The 21,901-nt window shown below is 41.1% G+C and overlaps 3 protein-coding genes across 6 annotated transcripts in view; 1 reads left to right on the top strand and 2 right to left on the bottom strand.

Moving 5' to 3' along the window:
* LOC119011916 (phosphatase and actin regulator 1-like) overlaps positions 1-21,901 on the top strand; it is an 82,835-nt gene that overhangs the window by 28,009 nt on the left and 32,925 nt on the right. The window lies entirely within an intron of this gene.
* Positions 747-8,609, bottom strand: LOC119011914 (zinc finger protein 658B-like). Of its 4 annotated transcripts, XM_037085379.1 has the most exons (10): positions 8,545-8,609; positions 8,252-8,326; positions 7,812-8,094; positions 7,073-7,306; positions 5,518-5,717; positions 4,645-4,746; positions 4,469-4,564; positions 4,174-4,284; positions 3,771-3,894; positions 747-3,668 (listed from the first exon to the last, which is right to left on the bottom strand). In XM_037085379.1, the coding sequence occupies exons 3-10, from the start codon at positions 7,837-7,839 to the stop codon at positions 1,363-1,365; spliced, it is 3,201 nt and encodes a 1,066-aa protein (XP_036941274.1). In that variant the 5' UTR covers positions 7,840-8,094; positions 8,252-8,326; positions 8,545-8,609; the 3' UTR covers positions 747-1,362. The 4 variants fall into 4 exon arrangements, with proteins under 4 accessions (XP_036941274.1, XP_036941273.1, XP_036941275.1 ...); XM_037085378.1 differs by lacking the exon at positions 8,545-8,609 and having other exon boundaries at positions 8,252-8,436; XM_037085380.1 differs by lacking the exons at positions 7,812-8,094; positions 8,252-8,326; positions 8,545-8,609 and having other exon boundaries at positions 5,518-5,670; positions 7,073-7,211.
* LOC119011915 (zinc finger and SCAN domain-containing protein 30-like) lies at positions 10,304-16,452 on the bottom strand. The gene is made up of 7 exons (XM_037085382.1): positions 16,137-16,452; positions 15,182-15,381; positions 14,141-14,242; positions 13,966-14,061; positions 13,674-13,784; positions 13,409-13,532; positions 10,304-13,306 (listed from the first exon to the last, which is right to left on the bottom strand). Exons 1-7 carry the CDS (start codon positions 16,378-16,380, stop codon positions 12,213-12,215), a joined length of 1,971 nt encoding a protein of 656 aa, XP_036941277.1. The 5' UTR covers positions 16,381-16,452; the 3' UTR covers positions 10,304-12,212.

The following is a 21,901-nucleotide window of genomic DNA, read 5'->3' as shown; positions in this document are numbered from 1 at the left end:
AGTGATGAATCACGCTTTTCCATCTGGCAATCTGATGGACGAGTCTGGGTTTGGAGGTTGCCAGGAGAACGGTACATTTCAGATTGCATTGTGCCAACTGTGAAATTTGGTGGAGGAGGAATTATGGTATGGGGTTGTTTTTCAGGAGCTGGGCTTGGCCCCTTAGTTCCAGTGAAAGGAACATTGAATGCTTCAGGATACCAAAACATTTTGGACAATTCCATGCTCCCAACCTTGTGGGAACAGTTTGGAGCGGGCCCCTTCCTCTTCCAACATGACTGTGCACCAGTGCACAAAGCAAGGTCCATAAAGACGTGGATGACAGAGTCTGGTGTGGATGAACTTGACTGGCCTGCACAGAGTCCTGACCTGAACCTGATAGAACACCTTTGGGATGAATTAGAGCGGAGACTGAGAGCCAGGCCTTCTCGACCAACATCAGTGTGTGACCTCACCAATGCGCTTTTGGAAGAATTATGTTGTGTTACTAATTGCTACCTCCATTTTCCACGAAGCATTTCTGAGCAGTTGCTCTCCAGGTACGTGCGATTGAGATCCTACCTTCATGACGTCAGGACTTTGCCCTAATTGGCTTTTATCTACGCTGACTTATATGTGTTTCAATGACTTTCAATAAGCGCCTGTGCATTTTTCTACTCAAATATCACATACTTTCAGATAGGTAGCAGCCGTATAGCCACACCCATGGGATAGTAAACATGAATAAACCTATAAAATCCTTCATGTAATGCAACAACCCTGAAAGCTGAGAATCAGAGTCCTTTTATTGTCATTGCAGTGTACAACAAAATTTTAGCAGCATCCGGTTATTCACACAACACAGAGTAAGAAAAACAAGTAAAAAATACAAGGCATTAGTGCAATATAAGTATATTTTTAAAAAACAAACAAAAAAACGTAGTGTTACAATTATGTGATGATGATGCTGTCAATAAATTGCTCAGTTCTGTCACCTTACTTGTGGTGATGAGAAGTGGTTAACTGCTGTCTTGCATGCAGACAACACAGGTCCAACTCAAGTGTTATCTGTACACTCAACTCTTACTGGCCCTTTCTGTTCCCGTCACATGCACAGTGTCCAACTTCATAGCAGCGTTTGTATCCCCGTGCCCCTGCAGTCACCAGCTGACCTCGCTGTTGAAAGAGGAGATCAGCTGGAGTTCAACTTGAACGCGCCTACTGTTTGGGTGGATTGTGCTCGTCAAGTGGCATTCATATTAATGTAAGGACTCAAAGGTTTCCATGCAGAACACTGCACTGTAAAGAGAGGTTCAATGTTACTCACTTTCAATCAAATAATTGTGGGTCCTTTTTCATCTTCCTGTCACAAAAAGTATCAAGTTACCGACATGCATTTTTGCTGTGTTGCTGAAGGTGAACTTTTCTCTTGAACTTTTTGCCACACCTTGTACACATGAATGGCCGCTCCCCTGTATGAACCCTCATGTGTTGTCTAAGCTCCTTGTTTAATCTAAAGCCTTTGTTGCAAACCTCACACGAGAATGGACGCAGCCGGATATGTACAGCTCTACGGTGAGCGATCAAATTGGATTGCCTCTTGTAACAATGACCACAGTCTTCACACTTGAACGGCCTTTCCTCTTGATGGTGAACCATGTGACACTTGAGCTGAGCTGCAGTCGGCCAACCTTTCCCACAGGTGTCGCAGAGGTACGGCTCTTTCCCTGTGTGTTTGTACAAATGCCATCTCAGATATATTTTTTGATAGAATTTCTTTCCGCACACTGGGCATGGATAACCACCTGTGTGCCTCACCATGTGGGCTTTCAGGCCATATTTTGTACTATAGTGTTTTCCACAGTGGGAACAAACATTAGGCTGCTTGTCTCTGTGCTTTCTCTGGTGCAAAACCAGATAAGCATGTAATCTGAAGCTTTGCCCGCATGTTTCACAAATATTTGGTGTTACACACGCATCGTGTATTTTTTCATGATCTTTTAGTCTAGATTTCGAGAAACATTTCTTGCAGGTGACGCACTGGTACAACTTCATATTTTGCTGATGTCTAACCAATTCAGACATCCTCACAAAAGTTCTCTTGCACAAAGTGCATGGGTATGACTCAGTGACTTTATGTGACTTGGAATAATGTTCTTTCATCTGGGAAATTTTTGAAAAGTTCTTATCACACATGTTGCATTTAAAGGTGCGAGTTTTTGCCTGGGAAGTGTTTGCATCATCTGCTGAGATTGTAGGTTTTGCAGTTCCAGAACTTGTCTCATCACGGCTCCTGCTGGTATTGTCAGCTGATTGGAAATCACACCCAATGATAATAGAGAAATTTGTTTTTGTTTGCTTTGTCCTTTGAGGACCTTTGATGGAACATTTACTCTGGTGCTTCTCAAAGCTCTTATGGTAGGTAAAAACCTGCTCACATTCCTGACACTTCACTGTTGATTTACATGGCTTCACAGCCTGAGAGTTGGCAGGTCCATCTGTGATTAGTGGGACGTGACTTCTACCACTTGAAACAACTGGATTCTCCTGTTTGCTTTTCTTTGTGTTGCTGAGGGGATTGTCCTGTGAATGTTGCTGTGAAACTCTGCATTTATCTTCTTGATGTGTCTCGTAGTCTTTGAAGTTGTCAGAGTCTTTTTGTTCAATGTGGCATCTCATGTGACTCATCAAGTCAGCAGAACAGCTAAAGACTTCTCGACATACGGAGCATTGTTTAACACGACTGCTCCTTTTACATGTTTGCTGTTGAGGTGATTCTAAAGATTCCTGGGGAACAACATGTGAAGGCTCAGTTTCCGTTTCACTGGGGGGAGACTCTGTGGCTGTATCAGCAGGGTTTAGTTTGGAGAGATGAGCTAAGCTTGTGGAACACTGTTGGTCCGTCTCTGCTTGTTGTTTATTACGGACCACGCAAAACTTCTGGTGTTTGTCAAAGTTCTTTTGATAAGTGTAAACTTTGCCACAAAGATGACAAACAAGATCACAGTTAGCATCAGACTGCTCAAAGTCTGGAAGTCTAGTCAAATTTGGAGGGCTACGTGTTGTGGCACTTGCCAGTGGTGGACGCTCAGCTTCAATACAAGTCTCTGGTTTGACTTCTGCATGTATTTTGTGGGTCGCAGAATTTGACTGACTCCTTTTGTTTGTCAAGCCATCATGATGGATAGTCTTGTGCCTCTTTAGTTTGGTAAGGGAACCAAAATCTTTGCCACAAATGAGACACTTGAAGGTTTTGGAGGATTTCCGACTGCCAGTTTTCACATGGTTGTACGACTCACTTTCATCAAAAGGCTGAAGTATTACTTCAATAGAGGCCCCCTGGTCTTCAGCCACATCATTAGCATGTTGTTGTCCATTTATTTCTATGTTCCACATTAATTCTGATTTAATCTCCATACAGTTTTCTTTTTTAATATTTTCTGACTCACTGGCAAGCAAGTTATCTATCTGCGAGTCCTGTGAGACACATGACAATTCAGATTTAATCTCAATCAAGTTTTCTTTTTTAATATTTTCTGACTCACTGGCAAGCAAGTTATCTATCTGCAAGTCTTGTGAGACACACGACAGTTCAGATTTTAACTGTGTGTCTCCTTCGTCATTTTCCACCTTTGGTAGGCGATAAGACAGGCTGGAAAGGATGCAATCATCAGCTGAGAAAGGCGAAGCTGAAGACAAATTAAAGACAAAACACAAATTATTTTCATTCACTTAAAGTTCATGATATGAAAGTCGATCAGGAAATGTGTGAAAAGTCATTAAAGTTGTACCTTGTAGAACATTGTGCCCATGATGTTTGTGATGCTGAATAAGTGTATTCAGGGGCTCAGGTTGATTCAAGAAGTCAACACACTCTTTCAAGACAGAGGGGGATTGACTGAGCCACAGTGAAGTCTTGAAATGAAACAGAACAGCTTGAATCAGCATCAGACATTGTAATAAACAAACCCTGTCCATGCATTTCAGAAGTATTGCTGTCATAAATATAGTTTTCCTTGAGTACTTTTACATCAGTTAATGTTTTTTTTTTTTTTTTTTTTTAATCTTTCCCAGAATGTAACCGCAAATACATGCACCAATGTAAATTACTTAACTAGCTTGAGTTTATAAATGCAGGAAAACTGCTTTTTTTTTCTTCATTTGTTTTAGGATTACTGTTTGTAATTTACGTACTTGTTCTAGGTTTGGAACAGGCAGCAGCTTGTGTAGACTGAGGAGGAATTTCCTCATCAGAGCCTGTAGGGCAGAGTCGTATTCAGTGCCGAACACTGTTGGGAAGATTTTCTAAAGAATAAAGAGAAAAGTTTTCATTACATTTCACAAAATAATGCAAGCTCCCTTTGACATCAGTACAGAACTAAGTCATCACATTAAGGCTGTCATCCAACCAATTAAATGACATTTAACCAACAAAAATTTAATCAGCATGTATTAATAATTAATGATATTATTATTACTACAAACCTACCTGATAAAAGATATCCCTCTGGCACTGATCATCCTTTAGAGTGTTAACCAGCTCCAGGAAGTTTGTTACTGATGCTTCCACCTCAGAGCTAGTATTCTAAAGAAAATGCAGATAAAAAGGTCAAAAACAAATGAAAATGACACAAAGAGCAATGGAAGATCAACAAGAGCACATACCTTGTTGTCCTGGTTTTTAATGTAGGTGTTTATTCTGCTCAAATGAGACTGGATGGCCTGAAGGTTCGTAAGATCATCACTGTGGCATAACTCGAGCACCACCTGGTGGTGCATCAACAGACAGAACAAGGCTTTATTTAACAACTAAAAGTCAGTTTGGCATCATCTGAAAACCACCCCCAGTAGTACCATGTCAGAGAATGGGATGAGTTGACGTGTTCAGTTATCCTTAAAAGAAAATCATTCTTTTGATACGAATTTCATTCATGATGTTTACTTTAAGGATCATATATCCAATTAAATTCTAGACTAGACTGAAGGGATTTTCCTACTGGTTATGTAGAGGTATTGCAGTTTGGGACACATACAGTATGTGTCCAAGTGTGTGGTGAGCTTTCAATGAGCTGAATGGAAAATATGCAGCAGTGACAGAGTCCCATTGAGTGTTTTGGCTCTATGTGTCAGCCCACAATGTAGTCTACTTGACAATAATGTGTTGCTTAGCTTCAATCCCCTCTACCATGAGATCTCAACCTCCAAAAAGTTTAATTTTTTTCTTTTGTTCCATCTCTTTTCCCAACTATTTGCTCATTTGTAAAACATATGAGGGGAAATCACACAGCAGGTCCATTTTTTTGTTGATTTGAGATTTAGAGACCACAGGTGCACAGATTACAGATGTGCTTATTTTTAACCCAGCATCTTTTATGAATCCAACTCAAGCACACTTTCACACTCAAGGACACAGAAATATCAATAGTGGAGCTTAAGTACTGTACTTATTTTTATGCTTAGTTACATTCCACTATTGGTATTTCTGGTACCTAGCACAAGTAAATAGCAGCATTACTGAGACAGCTTGTATATTCCTACCTTTGCACGTAGACCCATAACTAGCTGGACTCTTTCTGTGTCAGTGAGCAGTTCAGGGACTGTCTCCAGCACTGTGCTGATGAACTCCTCCAGCAGACCATAGTGCACCACAGCTCCCTGCTTCACTATCTCCCACAGAGCCGCAGACACAAGCTGCAGAGGAGGGACGATGAGACGGAGGGAGGAAAGGGGGTTGAGGCCTGAAGGAAACACATTTTAGAACTGTCATTTCAATTTTTTTAAAAAGTCAAAACAAAACCATACATTTTCCATTAACGTTAGCCTGTCAGTTACACAAAAACATCACTTTCTAACACTATTTTCTTATCTTCCCTGAGAGCAAATACAAGCTGAACTGAGGTAATGTCAGCTGAGGGTTAAACTCTCACCTCGTTCTGTTATTATCATGCTCATTTTGGCATTCTTGACACATCATTTAAGCCTTGAATATGGCTTTTTGATATCACCACAGCCTGCAGGCCCCACGAAAATCACTGGGACATGGAAGCTACATTGCATCCTACTGTTGGAAGTGTACGCAGCGTGTCAAAGCGTCATTACGTACAAACATGCAACGCTGATGCACGTACATAACTCCCTAAATGTTCTGTATCCATCAATTTTTCAACCATTTTAGATTTTAATATCATTACTGTACTATTTCATTTGATGGTCCTGCATAATGTTCTTGGTAGCCATGTAAATATCTTGTTGATCATATGCTAATTTAGTTTGAATCACGAATAAGATCCTCCCTTAAATTGACAAGAGCAGCACATATTCTTAGAATATTGTCTATTTTTGGAGCCATGGTAATCGGAACAAACTGTGATAGTATTTTGTACACTTTCAAATGTCCGATTGCTCTTTCAACATGAATTCTTACATGTGCAATCCGTCTAGTGCATGTCACCTGTTTCTCAGTTAGCTGTCCACGTTTTCTTGTAAAAGAAGGCATTACCAATTTAAACTTTCTCTCAAACAGCAAATCATTTATTTATCTATCTGCCATGATGACCTCATCTCCAGGCATTAAGCAGTCCAATATTCTTGAGTCTATGGTAATGAATTCGTAACTGCATCGCCCTCCATATGCTGCAGAAACGAACATGATTAGTCCACACGGGGCAACAACTACTGAGTATTTCACCATGTTATGCGAATAATGACAGCCGTATGATTCCCGTCTTGAATCAAGGTTTTGGGGTTTTTGTAAAAGACTCTCACTGCAGTCTCCCCAGATGGTGGAACAGCAGCACTGCGCCGCTATACTGCTAGCTCAGTGCCACTATACTCATTTTCAATGGTAGCTACTTTGTAGTGGGTGAGGGTGACGAGCGAGCGTCTGTCCGTTCCCTGCCTGACGGCGACGAGCGTCCCCACCCCACCCCACCAGCGACCGTCTCTACTACTCTGCTCAGATCACCTATTACATGGTTGGTCTTTCATTTCATAAGTGTCATGAGAACTTGATCTTGCACAGACATTGTAAATGAATTACTAGCATATCCTTCCAGTGTTGACACAAGGGTGTTAAATGTTTCTACGGTTTTACCTGTGTAGAGCAAAGCATCTGCGTCGTTCTGAAGCATGAAGTAGCCAAACTCATCACACTGGGTGATCATATCCCGCACATCTTTTCCGCGGGCCGTCTGGCAATAGCTGTGATCCTGTTGTGCAGGGTCCTCCCACTGTGTATGGACTGAGCACATCTGTTGGCCAGGGGGATGCGCAGATCTTGAGATGCTGGTCCGGTCAGAGACAGACCAAGTTAAGTCCACCGAGCAGTCTGACAAACACAAAGGCATGGCCAAAGTTACACACTAGGACATTAAACACCGCAGACATGAACAGATACTGTACATCTGAATCACTTGTATGTAAATAGGTGGAGAAAATAAACAGATAACTCAGTGTAAGCCTAGATAGATAATTTGAATGGTTACTGAATTTGAGACATGTATTGATTATTAGACGACCTACATCCATGATTACATTCTATTTCCAACTACGTAGCATACCCTTTTTACAGGGACAGTACAGGGACAGTACACAATGTTATATGCAATAGATAGATAGATAGATAGATAGATATTTTATTTATCCCGAGATAAATTCAAGTAACAGTAACGAATGTAAAAACAACAAATTAACAAATGGGAGGGAAAGTAACATGATACAGATATAAACACTGTAGCCAAATAGCTAACGTTGATGCTAATCAGCACACATGCTGCCAGCTGGAAAAAACGATGCGTAAACTAAGAAATAACTGCAATTACAGTTAAACTTACGAGGTCCATCTTCAACGTGTGGGTTCATGTTAACGCTGCTGCTGCTGGAAGTAGCCGTCTGACTCACACAGTCGCATGGACTATCTTTCTCCTTTTCTTTGGAGAAGGTCGGTCGAGCCCAGGTAGAGCTCCGGGTCAGGGTTCAGCTCCCTTAGCTTCTTATCGACGAATTGGAAGGAGCGAACACACACACTCTCTCTCTCTCTTCGGGGGATATTTTTGTCTCAAAGCCGCGAGCCACGCTAGTCTCCGTTCCTCCTCCTCCTCCTCCTTTTTCTTCCAACTGTGTAAAAGAATAAGGATGTAGATGTACTGAAACTGAAAATCAAGCATAAACTTAATGCTAAACTTAATGTTAGCTTATGCACATTGTTAGCTGCTAGCCGAGCAGCAGCCAAGTTATCTTTGCTAAATTCGCGTACTTACACATTATCTCTTACCTGATCAGTCTGAGCCAGCCATTCCTAGTCTGAACAACAGACGGGAAACGAAAGAAGAAAGAACAGCCGTTCCTGCTGGAATGGGGACATGCAACAGAAAACACACCGGCATTTTGATCTGATCTTATCTAGTCTGACCTGATCAACACCGTGGATGGAGAAGCGGAGGGAAAGGATGGTGCCGTGACGTCACATACGCGACATGTAGTGTTTTTTCTCTCCAGCCTTCAACTGCACATTGAACTGTAAAACTCATCTCATGAAAAAAGAAAATCATTCAAACCCACACACACCATTTGTGTAACGCCTGGGACCAGTAAATAATAACTTCCTGTCCATTGAATTCCATGTATGTTTTACGATCCCAATGGTCCCATGGGGCCCACCGGAAGGGGCGGGGCTTCGCGACATGTTTGTCGAAGTTGTTGATGTTCTACACACGAAGTTTATGAAAAAAACTTAAATTTTCTTGAATTGTTGTGGCAACCAACAACGGCATATATTGTACCTGAGCTCATTTGAAAAACAATTTAGCATTTATTACGTAACGCTAGTTGTTTTGGGCAAGCTTGGCAGCAGTGGTCTTCTTCTTTCTTTTAGATTTGAAAAGAAAGATTTGGTTACAGACTCACATTCTCTCCCTAATTTGAACAGCACTGAACCTTTTTCACCACCCCGCCACCTTTCCCCACCTTCCTGTCATTCCTTAAAGCCGTATATCCTTTCATTATGAAATCCCATTGCACTCTCAGCCATGTTTCTCAAATATAAATTATTCTGGGTTTATCCTGCAGACCTAAGACTAACTTCTTAAGCTCTCGCCCATTAGCTACAAGACTTCTTGCATTCCACTGCAATACACTTACGACCATGATGAGCCACTACCCCATAAAGATGATTGTGACGGTGTCTGCGAACTGGGTGAGCCTCCTTTCAGTACGTCCCCTGCTTCCTCCCACCCAATGGCCTCAACTCCCAGATATTTCTCTGCTGCTTTCACTATTGTTTTGATTTCTGTTTTCTTGTCTGTACAATTAATTACACCAACCATGAACAGTATAAACTGCTTTTTCCCCACAATCAGCCTGCCCTCTTAAACTCTTCTACATCCCTCATATGCTCTCATTTCAAGCCATGTCTGCCATCTTAACACTTCCGCCGTTTGGCTGCATCCCCACCTTTCTGACCGCTTCTGCATATGTGACCCCTTGGGATGTTTTCACTCGCTTCACACTCTCTATATCCGCAGTTGCAGCACTTGAGTTTAGCTCCTTTTTCACATCTCCCATACTCATGCTCCCCCTGCACACCTCCCACACCTTTGTTTACCCTTGCATACTGCCGCTACATGCCCATATTTCTGACATTTGAAGCACCTCAGCGGCGGAGGAACTTTCGCACTCTTTACCCCTCCCACTAGACTGTTTATCCCCTTGGTAAGGAGAACCGAGTTCCATTCACTGAACGAAGCACCTTCTTGTCCCAGTTTGATGATTACCTAATGCTCTTCCTCATCCCCCCTTCCCCTCTCGCTTGCTCATTATCTTTCATTTCTTCTGACCTTGAGCTCCTTCCTTTCTGCCACACTTTCTTGCGTTCTCGCCTGGCTTTTTTCCCCATTTTCACTTCAATCCAACTTTCATTTCTCCCACCACCTAGTTCCGTTCCCAACTCATTTCCTGATCCGTCACTTCCTTCTGCCATCTCCTGTCCATTCAAAGTACGGTCGTGCCTATTCCGCCAATCTCTTCCCTTGTCGTCAGTAGAATCTGGCCTCTCTTTGGGAAGTGTACGCTTTACGTGCCAATTACGTACCAGTGCAAGGCAGAGGCACATTGCATGAGGGTTTATTTGAGCAGCTTACACTACTCGTCATATTCAGCCTGTTCTTAGCATTTAGGAATCACAGAAGGCATTAACCAACATTCGGTTTGGCCACGTAAGAAGCTGCTTTCCTTTCTCTCTCTCTTTAGTGGGCTAAAGTAGATCACATCACTCCAGTTCTTAAATCTTTACACAGGCTTGCTGCCTGTCAAAGAACAAATTTCAAAACACTGTAAACATTTTTTATTTTTTTACTTTTTATGAGGAAATAAAAAGACTTGAACAGATTCTTCAGTTTTACTGCTTTTTCCACATTATACAAAATCAATGTTGCGTCACCATCTGTTAACCTGGGATTCAAAACTTGTACAATACCAAGAACCACAGACAGTACATTAAGACATGTATGTCAGCTCTTCCTCTTAAAAACATGGTCAATGTTGATATTATGGTCTATTAAGAAAATCAAGTAAGATAAACCCTTTACATTTTACATCTGCTGTGTATAATCATACAGTATGATTAGATACGCCAGTCATGATTATTGATCCTTAGGCATTTTAAAGCATTGCTGTTGTGCATTTCTGGAATATAAAGATTTCGGGATAAGTCACCTTGTCATCTTACCCTGTCTCCCTTTAAGTGTTGGGGTTTTTTGGATGAAATTATTTTTTTTAAACCCCTGACAAGTGAACTGAGAAACAATGATTGTCTCAGTACCGTGCAATGTTCTGACTGGAAACTTTGGGTCTTGGATTAGTTCTTGGTCTGCAGTTCTGTTCTGATTGTGCACATCAAGTGGCATTCATACTAATGTAAGGACTCAAAGGTTTCCATGCAGAACACTACACTCTAAAGAGAGGTTCAGTGTTATTCACTTTCAATCCAATACCTGTTGGTCCTTTTTCATCTTCATGCCACAAAAAGCATCATGTTACCGACATGCCTTCTTGCTGTGTTGCTGAAGGTGAACTTTTCTCTTGAACTTTTTGCTACACCTTGTACACATGAATGGCCGCTCCCCTGTATGAACCCTCATGTGTTGTTTAAGATCGTTGGTTAATCTAAAGCCTTTGTTGCAAACCTCACACGAGAATGGACGCAGCCGGATATGTACAGCTCTACGGTGAGAAATTAAATTGGATTGCCTCTTGTAACAATGACCACAGTCTTCACACTTGAACGGCCTTTCCTCTTGATGGTGAACCATGTGACACTTGAGCTGAGCTGCAGTCGGCCAACCTTTCCCACAGGTGTCGCAGAGGTACGGCTCTTTCCCTGTGTGTTTGTACAAATGCCATCTCAGATATATTTTTTGATAGAATTTCTTTCCGCACACTGGGCATGGATAACCACCTGTGTGCCTCACCATGTGTGCTTTCAGGCCTTGTTTTGTACTAAACTGTTTTCCACAGTGGGAACAAACAGTAGGCCGCTCGTCTCTGTGCTTTCTCTGGTGCAGAGTCAGATGAGCACCAAATCTGAAGCTTTGCCCGCATGTTTCACAAACATGTGGTGTTATACATGTATTGCGTTTTTTTTTCATGATCTTTTAGTCTTTGTTTCGAGAAACATTTCTTGCAGGTGACGCGCTGGTACAACTTCATATTTTGCTGATATCTAACCAATACAGACATCCTCGCAAAAGTTCTCTTGCACAAAGTGCATGGGTATGACTCAGTGACTTTATGTGACTTGGACTAATGTTTGTTCAAAAGGACAATTTTCAAAAAGTTGGATTTGCATTTAAAGGTGCGAGTTTTTACCTGGGAAGTGTTTGCATCATCTGCTGAGATTGGAGGTTTTGTAGTTTCAGAACTTGTCTCATCACGGCTCCCACTGGTATTGTAAGCTGATTGGAAATCACACCCAGTGATAATAGAGGAATTTGCTTTGGTATGTTTTGTTCTTTGAGGAGCTCTGATGGAACATTTACTCTGGTGCTTCTCAAAGCTCTTATAGTAGGTAAGACCTAGTCACATTCCTGACACTTCACTGTTGATTTACATGGCTTCACAGCCTGAGAGTTGGCAGGTCCATCTATGATTGCTGGGACCTGACATGTACCACTTGAAACAACTGGATTCTCCTGTTTGCTTTTCTTTGTGTTGCTGAGGGGATTGTCCTGTGAATGTTGCTATGAAACTCTGCATTTATCTTTCTGATGTGTCCCGTAGTCTTTGAAGTTGTCAGAGTCTTTTTGTTCAATGTGGCATCTCATGTGACTCATCAAGTCAGCAGAACAGCTAAAGACTTCTCGACATATGGAGCATTGTTTAACACGACTGCTCCTTTTACATGTTTGCTGTTGAGGTGATTCTAAAGATTCCTGGGGAACAACATGTGAAGGCCCAGTTTCAGTTTCACTGGGGGGAGACTCTGTAGTTGTATCAGCAGGGTTCAATTTGGAGAGATGAGCTAAGCTTGTGGAACACTGTTGGTCCGTCTCTGCTTGCTGTTCACTTCTGATCAGGCAAATCTTCTGGTGTTTGTCAAAGTTCTTTTGATAAGTGTAAACTTTGCCACAAAGATGACAAACAAGATCACAGTTAGCATCAGACTGCTCAAAGTCTGGAAGTCTAGTCAAATTTGGAGGGCTACGTGTTGTGGCACTTGCCAGTGGTGGAAGCTCAGCTTCAATACAAGTCTCTGGTTTGACTTCTGCATGTATTTTGTGGGTCGCAGAATTTGACTGACTCCTTTTGTTTGTCAAGCCATCATGATGGATAGTCTTGTGCCTCTTTAGTTTGGTAAGGGAACCAAAATCTTTGCCACAGATGAGACACTTGAAGGTTTTGGAGGATTTCCGACTGCCAGTTTTCACATGGTTGTACGACTCACTTTCATCAAAAGGTTGAAGTATTACTTCAATAGAGGCCCCCTGGTCTTCAGCCACATCATTAGCATGTTGTTGTCCATTTATTTCTATGTTCCACATTAATTCTGATTTAATCTCCATTGAGTTTTCTTTTTTAATATTTTCTGACTCAATGGCAAGCAAGTTATCTATCTGCAAGTCTTGAGAGACACATGACAATTCAGATTTAATCTCAATTAAGTTTTCTTTTTTAATATTTTCTGACTCACTGGCAAGCAAGTTATCTATCTGCGAGTCTTGTGAGACACACGACAGTTCAGATTTTAACTGTGTGTCTCCTTCGTCATTTTCCACCTTTGGTAGGCGATAAGACAGGCTGGAAAGGATGCAATCATCAGCTGACAAAGGCGAAGCTGAAGACAAATTAAAGACAAAACACAAATTACTTTCATTCACTTAAAGTTAATAAAATGAAAGTCAATCAAGAAATTTGTGAAGGCTCATTAAAGTTGTACCTTGTAGAACGTTGTGCCCATGATGTTTGTGATGCTGAATAAGTGTATGCAGGGGCTCAGGTTGATTCAAGAAGTCAACACACTCTTTCAAGACAGAGGGGGATCGACTGAGCCACAGTGAAGTCTTGAAATGAAACAGAACAGTCTGAATCAACGTCAGATATTAAAATAAACAAACCCTAATCTAGCTTGAGTTTATAAATGCAGGAAAACTGCTTTTTTTTTTCTTCATTTGTTTTAGAATTACTGTTTGTAATTTACGTACTTGTTCTAGGTTTGGAACAGGCAGCAGCTTGTGTAGACTGAGGAGGAATTTCCTCATCAGAGCCTGTAGGGCAGAGTCGTATTCAGTGCCGAACACTGTTGGGAAGATTTTCTAAAGAATAGAGAGAAAAGTTTTCATTACATTTCACAAAATAATGCAAGCTCCCTTTGACATCAGTACAGAACTAAGTCATCACATTAAGGCTGTCATCCAACCAATTAAATGACATTTAACCAACAAAAAATTAATCAGCATGTAGTAATAACTGATGATATTGTTCCTACAAACCTACCTGATAAAAGATATCCCTCTGGCACTGGTCATCCTTTAGAGTGTTAACCAGCTCCAGGAAGTTTGTCACTGATGCTTCCACCTCAGAGCTAGTATTCTAAAGAACGTGCAGATAAAAAGGTCAAAACAAGTGAAAATGACACAAAGAGTAATGGAAGATCAACAAGAGCACATACCTTGTTGTCCTGGTTTTTAATGTAGGTGTTTATTCTGCTCAAATGAGACTGGATGGCCTGAAGGTTCGTAAGATCATCACTGTGGCATAACTCGAGCACCACCTGGTGGTGCATCAACAGACAGAACAAGGCTTTATTTAACAACTAAAAGTCAGTTTGGCATCATCTGAAAACCACCCCCAGTAGTACCATGTCAGAGAATGGGATGAAAAGAAAATCATTCTTTTGGTACGAAATAACAATTAGACCAAAGTACAAGAAACCTGGTCATAAAAGCTGGCTTACTCAATGCAGTGCTGATGATGCAGTTTGATTTACACATACTAAATATTACATTTCGATACATCGTTGTGCCTCTTGATTTTCAGGATTTTATAGCTGTAGTTGGTTATGGTGGATGTAATTTTAAAAACTATTTTGTCGAGACTAACTACACAAAATCATTATTTTCATAATAAATTAATCTGCAGTTTGTCTTGATTGTTTACCCAGAGATAGGTGTGTTTGGAAACTTAAAACACGAAGGGCAGGGGCCAACAGGACCAGGAGCCTAATTTATAAAACAGACGTGTGATCAGTTTTGATCTAAAGTAACATACAACTTGTGTCCAAGTGTGTGGTGAGCTTTGAATGAGCTTAATGGAAAATATGCAGCAGTGACAGAGTCCCATTGAGTGTTTTGACTCTATGTGTCAGTCCACCATGTAGTCTACTTGACAATAACATGTTGCTTGGCTTCAATCCCCTCTACCATCGTTGAGATCTAATCCTTTGATTTTGTCTTTTGTTCCGTCTCTTTTTCTGACTTGCTCATTTGTAAAACATATTAGGGGAAATCACACAGCAGGTGAGGTCAATTTTTTTGTTGATTTGAGATTTAGAGATCGCAGGTGCGCAGATTACAGATCTGATTATTTTTAACCCAGCATCTTTTATGAATCCAATTCAAGCACACTTTCACACTGAAGCTCCACTATTGGTACTTCTGGTAGATAGCACAAGTAAATAGCAGCCTTATTAAGACACCATATATCTTCTAACCTTTGCACGCAGACCCATAACTAGCTGGACTCTCTCTGTGTCAGTGAGCAGTTCAGGGACTGTCTCCAGCACTGTGCTGATGAACTCCTCCAGCAGACCATAGTGCACCACAGCTCCCTGCTTCACTATCTCCCACAGAGCCGCAGACACAAGCTGCAGAGGAGGGACGATGAGACGGAGGGAGGAAAGGGGGAGGAAGCCTGAAGGAAACACATTTTACAACTGTCATTTCAGCTTTTATCAAGGGTCAAAATAAAACCATACATTTTCCATTAATATTTGCCAGACAGTTACCCTAAAACATCACTTTCTGACGTTATTTTCTTATCTTCCCTGAAGGCAAATACGAGCTGAACTACAGCTGAGTATTAAACTCTCACCTTGGTCTGTTATTATCGTGCTCATTTTGGCGTTCTTGACAGCACCTATTTTTAGAATCTTGCCTATTTTAGGAGCCATGGTAATTGGAACAACCTGTAATAGTATTTTGTAAACTTTCAAACGTCTGATTGTTCTTTCAACATGAATTCTTACATGTGCAAGCCCTTTGGTGTATGTCACCTCATGGGGGTGGGAAATGCTACGTTTTTAATCAATGTCAATGCCATTGTCGATTCAGCCTATCAATCCAATTCCTTATCAATTCTCATATCGATTCCTGAGTAGTTCATTCAGTGGCAAAAAAAAAAGTGTTCTAAACAGTCTTCTGCACCAAAAGCAACCATTTCATTTTTCCCCAAATTTATGTCTGCACAAGACTGTGAACACGAACATAATAAACTCAAACATACTGAACAACACCTTGACAAAACATAGTGTGGAAAGAAAATATAGTCTAAATAAATTACTGATACATATAAGCAGTAAAAAAAAAAAAAAAAAAAGCACATTTAACACCCGAACATGCTAAATTGCGGCTCAACACTCCTTTTCTTTACTTTAATATCAACGTTACCGTTGTCAATGGGGGTCCCAGTGGAGCTTGTTTGACCAGCAGCAACGTAAGCACTCGTATGCAGGCGGTGTAACGCATGACATTCTTGGTACTTAATTCCATGCTGGGTAGACAAATGTTTCAGCATGTTGCTGGTAACTGCACCCTTGCACGATATTACAGCACTGCACTGATTACACACAGCAGAAATCTCATCCTGTCTGGTGAAATGCAGCCAGGCTTTAGATCGTCTCCTCCTCTTCATGATGCCGCCTCGCTCGCGGTTGCAGGTCGGAGTCGTCGCAGAGAGTGTGACGCAAATGTACCGCGACGCAAAATTTCCGGAAAACCGGGGAAAAGCTCGTGCAGGCAGGGAAATGAGAGAATCGTTAAGAAGAATTGATAACGTTGGAGGCGGTCAGTTGGAACCGGTTCTGAGTCGTAACCGGTTCTCGATTCCCACTCCTACCTGCCACACAATACTTTTACCCTCCGCCTTCGATAGGTTTATGTTGATGGTTTCCTTTTGAGCAGCTTCCTTGGCCAACTTATCAACCTTTTTATTTGTTGCAATACCTACATGAGCTGGGACCCATACTAAAGATATTTCTACCGCTCTCCTCTCCACATCTCTAATTGCCAGAAGAATATCATATACAAGGTCTTGTCGACTCTTTGATGCCCCTTTCCCAGTACTACTGATAGCTGTCACAGAATCAGTACATACCAACACTTAACGGTTCTGAATCCACTCAGTCCATTGCACCATCATCAGCATATAATTCCACTGTGAACACACTGAGTAAATTTGAGGTTGGCAGAAGTAGTTATGTGTCATGGCAGCACTCATAGGCCTCTGAAGAAATGGGTGAATAACAGTTGTTTTAAGAAAACACACAAGTAAATATATCTACATGTATTTTTTTTTGCATACCACTGAATAATCTGATTCGATATTCAGATCAATCTGAATAATTGTACACGGCATGTTTATCTTTAATAGTTTTTATTTTTTGTTATAATTACATTATTAGATTATCTTAGAATTTCTCCCAAGTGGGGTCAATAAAGGAACATCTTACCATGCTATCTTAAGTAATTAATCAAAATAAATGTGTATGTATGTATATATATTTAATTGTTCTTCTCTGTCTCTGATGCTACATGCAATCTACAAGGCAACTAGTAACTATATTAAATAAGTACAGTGTTTGTCTCCAAGAGTGGAAGTACAAAGCAGCAAAAAAATGGAAATACTTGAGTAAAGTACAAGTACTTCAAATGTGGATTTGAGTATAGAAGTTGGGTAAATGTACTCAGTTACGTTCCATCACTGCACAGGTGTGCTGTTAGGTAATTTGTAACTAAATTACCATATTACTCCACAAGATGGAGGCATTGTGACATGGGAGGTGGTTGGCCTCTTTCAACTGGCACTGAATAGCACCAGTACTTGGTGTTCTTTGGGGGACTTCTGTAGCAACATAATTTGAAGAACCCACAGAATGGGATGACTGCGTACAATGTCGTGAAGTTTTTGGCTCTAGTCCATAGCCCTTCATGTAAACATTTCACACGAGGACTCCAAGTTGCTATATTTGTGCCTTCACACAGAACAAGTTGGAAATATTGGCCTACATATATCGAAAAATATATCGTTTTACATGCTCTTCTTTGTCGCGTGTAGCCAAGTCAATTGTGTTCCAATATAACAAGACTCTATTTTCTTACTTAAATGCAAAAACAGTAGGGCTGTGCCCTGATAGTTTTACCTGTTTCCAGATTTACATGAAAAGAATAGGAGAGACTGTCTGTGTTGCAACAGTGCTGCCTGGAAGAAAAGCTGATACTGGTTATTATCCATAAGAATCAACAACACTGTAAGAATATTTATTTATTATTGGAGAATCACATAACTCCTTAATGCAGCTTTAAGTGTAATGCATGTAAAATAGTTCTATATTCAAACAGTAATCACTGTTATAAATTGTCAAAATTACACAAATTGATGTAGCACCTGCTATTGTACCTGTTAAAGGGGCTCTGTGGCCATTAGTTTATGCTAGTTGGCTCAATTTTGTTAGTTGGCTCTTTTAGTGGAACAGAGAGAGTTACTGAGACGAGGCAGTCGCAAAGGTGCAAAAGTCACATCCGCTGGACTGTCATGGAAAATCAAATCTCAGTCCACAGATTTGTACGGACGACCCAGAGAGGCATCACATCACAATCTGCTCATGTATGGCCAATGAAAAAGTGATTAATACGTGTGAATTGCAACAATATGTTGAACAGAGCCAACACTTGTATCCGGCAGTACATAAAACATACTGAGACGGGGCAAAGACGGACATGAGTGAATTATAACAGAGATGAAATGTGAGCGGCCATCCGTTTAATGGTTTTCTGGATCTGTAGTCACACAGATCTTTTCCGACAATCCCTGACAGTCTGTGACAGCACTCGGTGAACATTTCTGTTGGCCTCAGTGGCCGGGCAGAATGATGTTCACAGTGACTACTAATGTCAACAGAGAAAGTCGTCGGCTGTTTATGAAAACAAGTAGATACATCTCTGTCTCAGCCTGACATTTGTCTGTCTCTTGCTCTGTGTCCTTCTTTTAAAATTTCAAATGAGAACATCACCGCTTCACTCCTGACGTGTTGCACTCTGTGGACTTTACATAATCGCGTCACATTACTCTGCTGCCTGTCAGGAAGAAGACTGAGCTTTAGTGCTGAAGGTGGAGCCAAGAACTGCATAAAAGATTTGTTTTTTTTTTGCAGGGAATTATTCTCCTCACAGATTACAATTGCGTAACTATCATTCACGTTTTCCTGCAGCAAATAAGAAAAGTGGTGGTGTGGGGGGGAAATAAGTCAATGCACTTTTTACCATCTAATTAATTCTCTTTTAGATTGTGTCAAGGAAATTTGATAGCGTGAGAGAGAGTGAGACAGATAATAATGCAGAGAGAGAATGACAGATGGGAAGGGACAGAGAGATACAGGGAGAAACGGGAACAGCAGATTTGTAGTGACAGCCTGTTCAGTCGGAAGTTGTAAGATTGTTTAGCCTTAAACCTGCGCAGCATCCACGGAAACCAGTTCGAACCAGAAATCCAAAATGTCTAAGGAAGTAAAAATGCGACCCGTTTTCACTGTTCATACACCGTGCGCTTTCCCTGCTTCTTAGTGATACACAACCAACATTTACTGAGGCTTCATGGCAACAACACTACGAGCCAACATATCCATCAGATGTGAGTCAGAGAGGCTTGGCAAGTGCTTCTCAGCAGCTTTGGGCGAGCTTACAGTGTCAGTTTAAGTTTATTGTGACAGTTTGTGACACGTGTCAGGTACGTTGTCAACCACGGGAAAAAATACAATTTTTTAAAGGCAGGCACAGATCCCAGGATTAAATGCTGACACAGAAAAAAGTCAATAGAAGCACAAAACAAACTTAGAACAACACTCTAACTCTATTTTTATAAAGTAAAGTTATATAAACAGTGTGAGGTCTTTTGTGGATCCAGAGGAAGCTGCATGTAATTGGATAAATTGCCTCCAGTGATGTGAAGATGCATTGTGGGTAATGTAGGCGACAGGTTTTAAAATAGACGAAGAATGCATGCAATAAAAAAGGGAAATCTCTGGTTCGCAGTACCCGTGGACTGCTTTTCACAACCTGCTACCTACATTACCCACAATGCATCTCAGCCACTGGAGGCAATTTATGAGATTACATGCAGCTTCCCTTGGAGCCACAAAATGCTTTATACAACTTTTTCACATATGCAGTTTTACTCCCCGAGAGCTGTAACCTCACGTTAAAGTGGAAAATTGGGGGGATTTACGCAAAGCTTGAAATTTTCGTGTAAACCTTAAAAAGGTCAGGGGCAGCCATCTCAGGGCGCTGGGGCCCCACTGCATGCAGCTGGTGACCTGTTCATTTCTATTCGCCCCTTCGCCTTCAAACAAACTAAATCTGCCACTTGGTGTAAGGACAGAGGGTGTGATGCACTGTGCAGATTGTGAAGCAATCATGTGATTTGTGGTTTGGGGCTGTATGAGTATACACTTACAACAAACTGCGAAAAACTGAAATAAGGCAACCAAATGAAGACATCCACAAAAGGTGATAGGCCTGACTAGAAGTCTAAGGTCTAGAATCGGCTGTTTTGAAGTTCATATTAAGGTTTTCAGTCTTGATTTAAAGATGTCAGCTGATAATCACCACTTCTATACTTTCAATTATGCATGCTACCTTTTCCTCCAAAGCACCGATCGGCTCTGCCTGACACAGCAGTTACATAACCACAGTGCCACATGTGACCTCTTTGCAGCAAGCAAATGACCTGTCTTGTGAGCTTTCATTATGTGATATCTCGTAAGAATGATCTAACGGGAAGCTGACGCCGAAGCGGAGAAGTAGGCCTGTAAAAGTCAACACACTTTTGAAGCCGGTGTTGAACGTTTGCCACGAAAATACTTGTGAAGTACATTTTTAGATCATGCAAGGTCCAAATGTAGAATGATGTGGATGACAGTCACACTTTGCTGCAGTATCACCTAGCTCAAGCATGGTATAAACCCCCTCTCCCTTATCCATTAACCTCTGACTGCTTGTTGCAAGCTTTTTTCCACCCATGAAAAAAAAAAAAAAAACGCTTTTCCCTGCCAGCTTCCTGAAACTTTTAGCGCATAGGAATGCAAGGGAGTGAAACCTTGCAGCAAAGAGAAGCAAAGCGAGGGCAGCAGCTGCATTGCACCGTGATGGGGAGTAAATCAAGCTCCTCTGTCCCTCATTTCAAGAGAGGGCTTTGATGTCACTGGAATAAGCTGCGGCTCACTGAAGGAACATCAAAGATGCTAACCCCCAGTCCACAACTCTTCACTCCTCCGGAGGAAAACATTATGGGAAATGCCAAGGGGGTTCTGATAACTGTTCCATGATTAACGCCTAATTAACTGGCTGTTAATGTTATCAATTACCCCAAAGTGTACTCAGTAGCTCAAGGGATCAGGCGAGTGGCTATTTGGACTTTGTGATGTAAAGAAAGAATATTTAATGCTTTGTTATTACTTTAGGCAGCGTTCTCTCATTTGAAGTATTGAGCTTTCTGATCGCTGATTACAGTCCCGCTGCTGTTTCTTTTCTTTGATTTTAATTCTCCGAGCTCTTGTCTGTTTTTATGCCAGAACTAGATAGAAATTTAGCGTTCACCTTAGATGTCACTTGCACTTGAAACTGGCTTTCTAAATATCTGTAACATAATATTTCAGCTTTTGTAGTTTTGCATCACTGAGTGGGTGGATAAATGTAAAGGACACACACCAGATTTTGCGAAACACAGTGATGCTATTCATGGATAACGCTGAATTAAATGATGAGCATGTGTATGTGTCCTTTTGCACCAGAGGGTCATTGTTTCTAACCGGTAACCAGCGGCATTTCACACAAAAGTAAAGTGAATTTAAGCACAAATCCAGTTTAAAAGGTCACTCAGTGCTCTGGCAAGTCCTCCAACTACATCTCAACAAACCGATCTCCTTACCTTCAAACACAGTAGTTTTTCAAATACAGTCGACTTTTTATACAGCCATGTTTGAAGCCATGTTAAAAAGGTGAATTCACCATTTCAGGAGTAGCTAACCTGTTTAAACTCCTGAAGATAACTGAAGCAGACCTCAGTCTAGCTTTTTACAATACATTGTCTTTAAAGACATTTTGAACATGAAATTCTATTTCTCTCTCATATGTAGGATCCGCAAAGTGAAAAAGCCCAA

The sequence above is a fragment of the Acanthopagrus latus genome, chromosome 21 (genome assembly GCF_904848185.1).
Source record: "Acanthopagrus latus isolate v.2019 chromosome 21, fAcaLat1.1, whole genome shotgun sequence".
Lineage (NCBI taxonomy): Eukaryota > Metazoa > Chordata > Actinopteri > Spariformes > Sparidae > Acanthopagrus > Acanthopagrus latus.
This window is presented reverse-complemented; position numbering and strand designations above follow the sequence as displayed.

Bases quoted from the DNA above. Each gene is read 5' to 3' on its own strand.
- LOC119011914 (XM_037085379.1), bottom strand. From the start codon at position 7,839: ATGAACCCACACGTTGAAGATGGACCTC. The intron at 7,307-7,811 runs GTAAGTTTAACT...TGTGTTTGTCAG, and splicing joins ACACGTTGAAGATGGACCTC to ACTGCTCGGTGGACTTAACT. The intron at 3,669-3,770 runs GTACAACTTTAA...ATTTGTCTTCAG, and splicing joins TGGGCACAATGTTCTACAAG to CTTCGCCTTTCTCAGCTGAT.
- LOC119011915 (XM_037085382.1), bottom strand. From the start codon at position 16,380: ATGAAGAGGAGGAGACGATCTAAAGCCTGGCTGCATTTCACCAGACAG. The intron at 13,785-13,965 runs GTAGGTTTGTAG...TCTATTCTTTAG, and splicing joins AGAGGGATATCTTTTATCAG to AAAATCTTCCCAACAGTGTT. The intron at 13,533-13,673 runs GTACGTAAATTA...TTTCATTTCAAG, and splicing joins CTGTTCCAAACCTAGAACAA to ACTTCACTGTGGCTCAGTCG.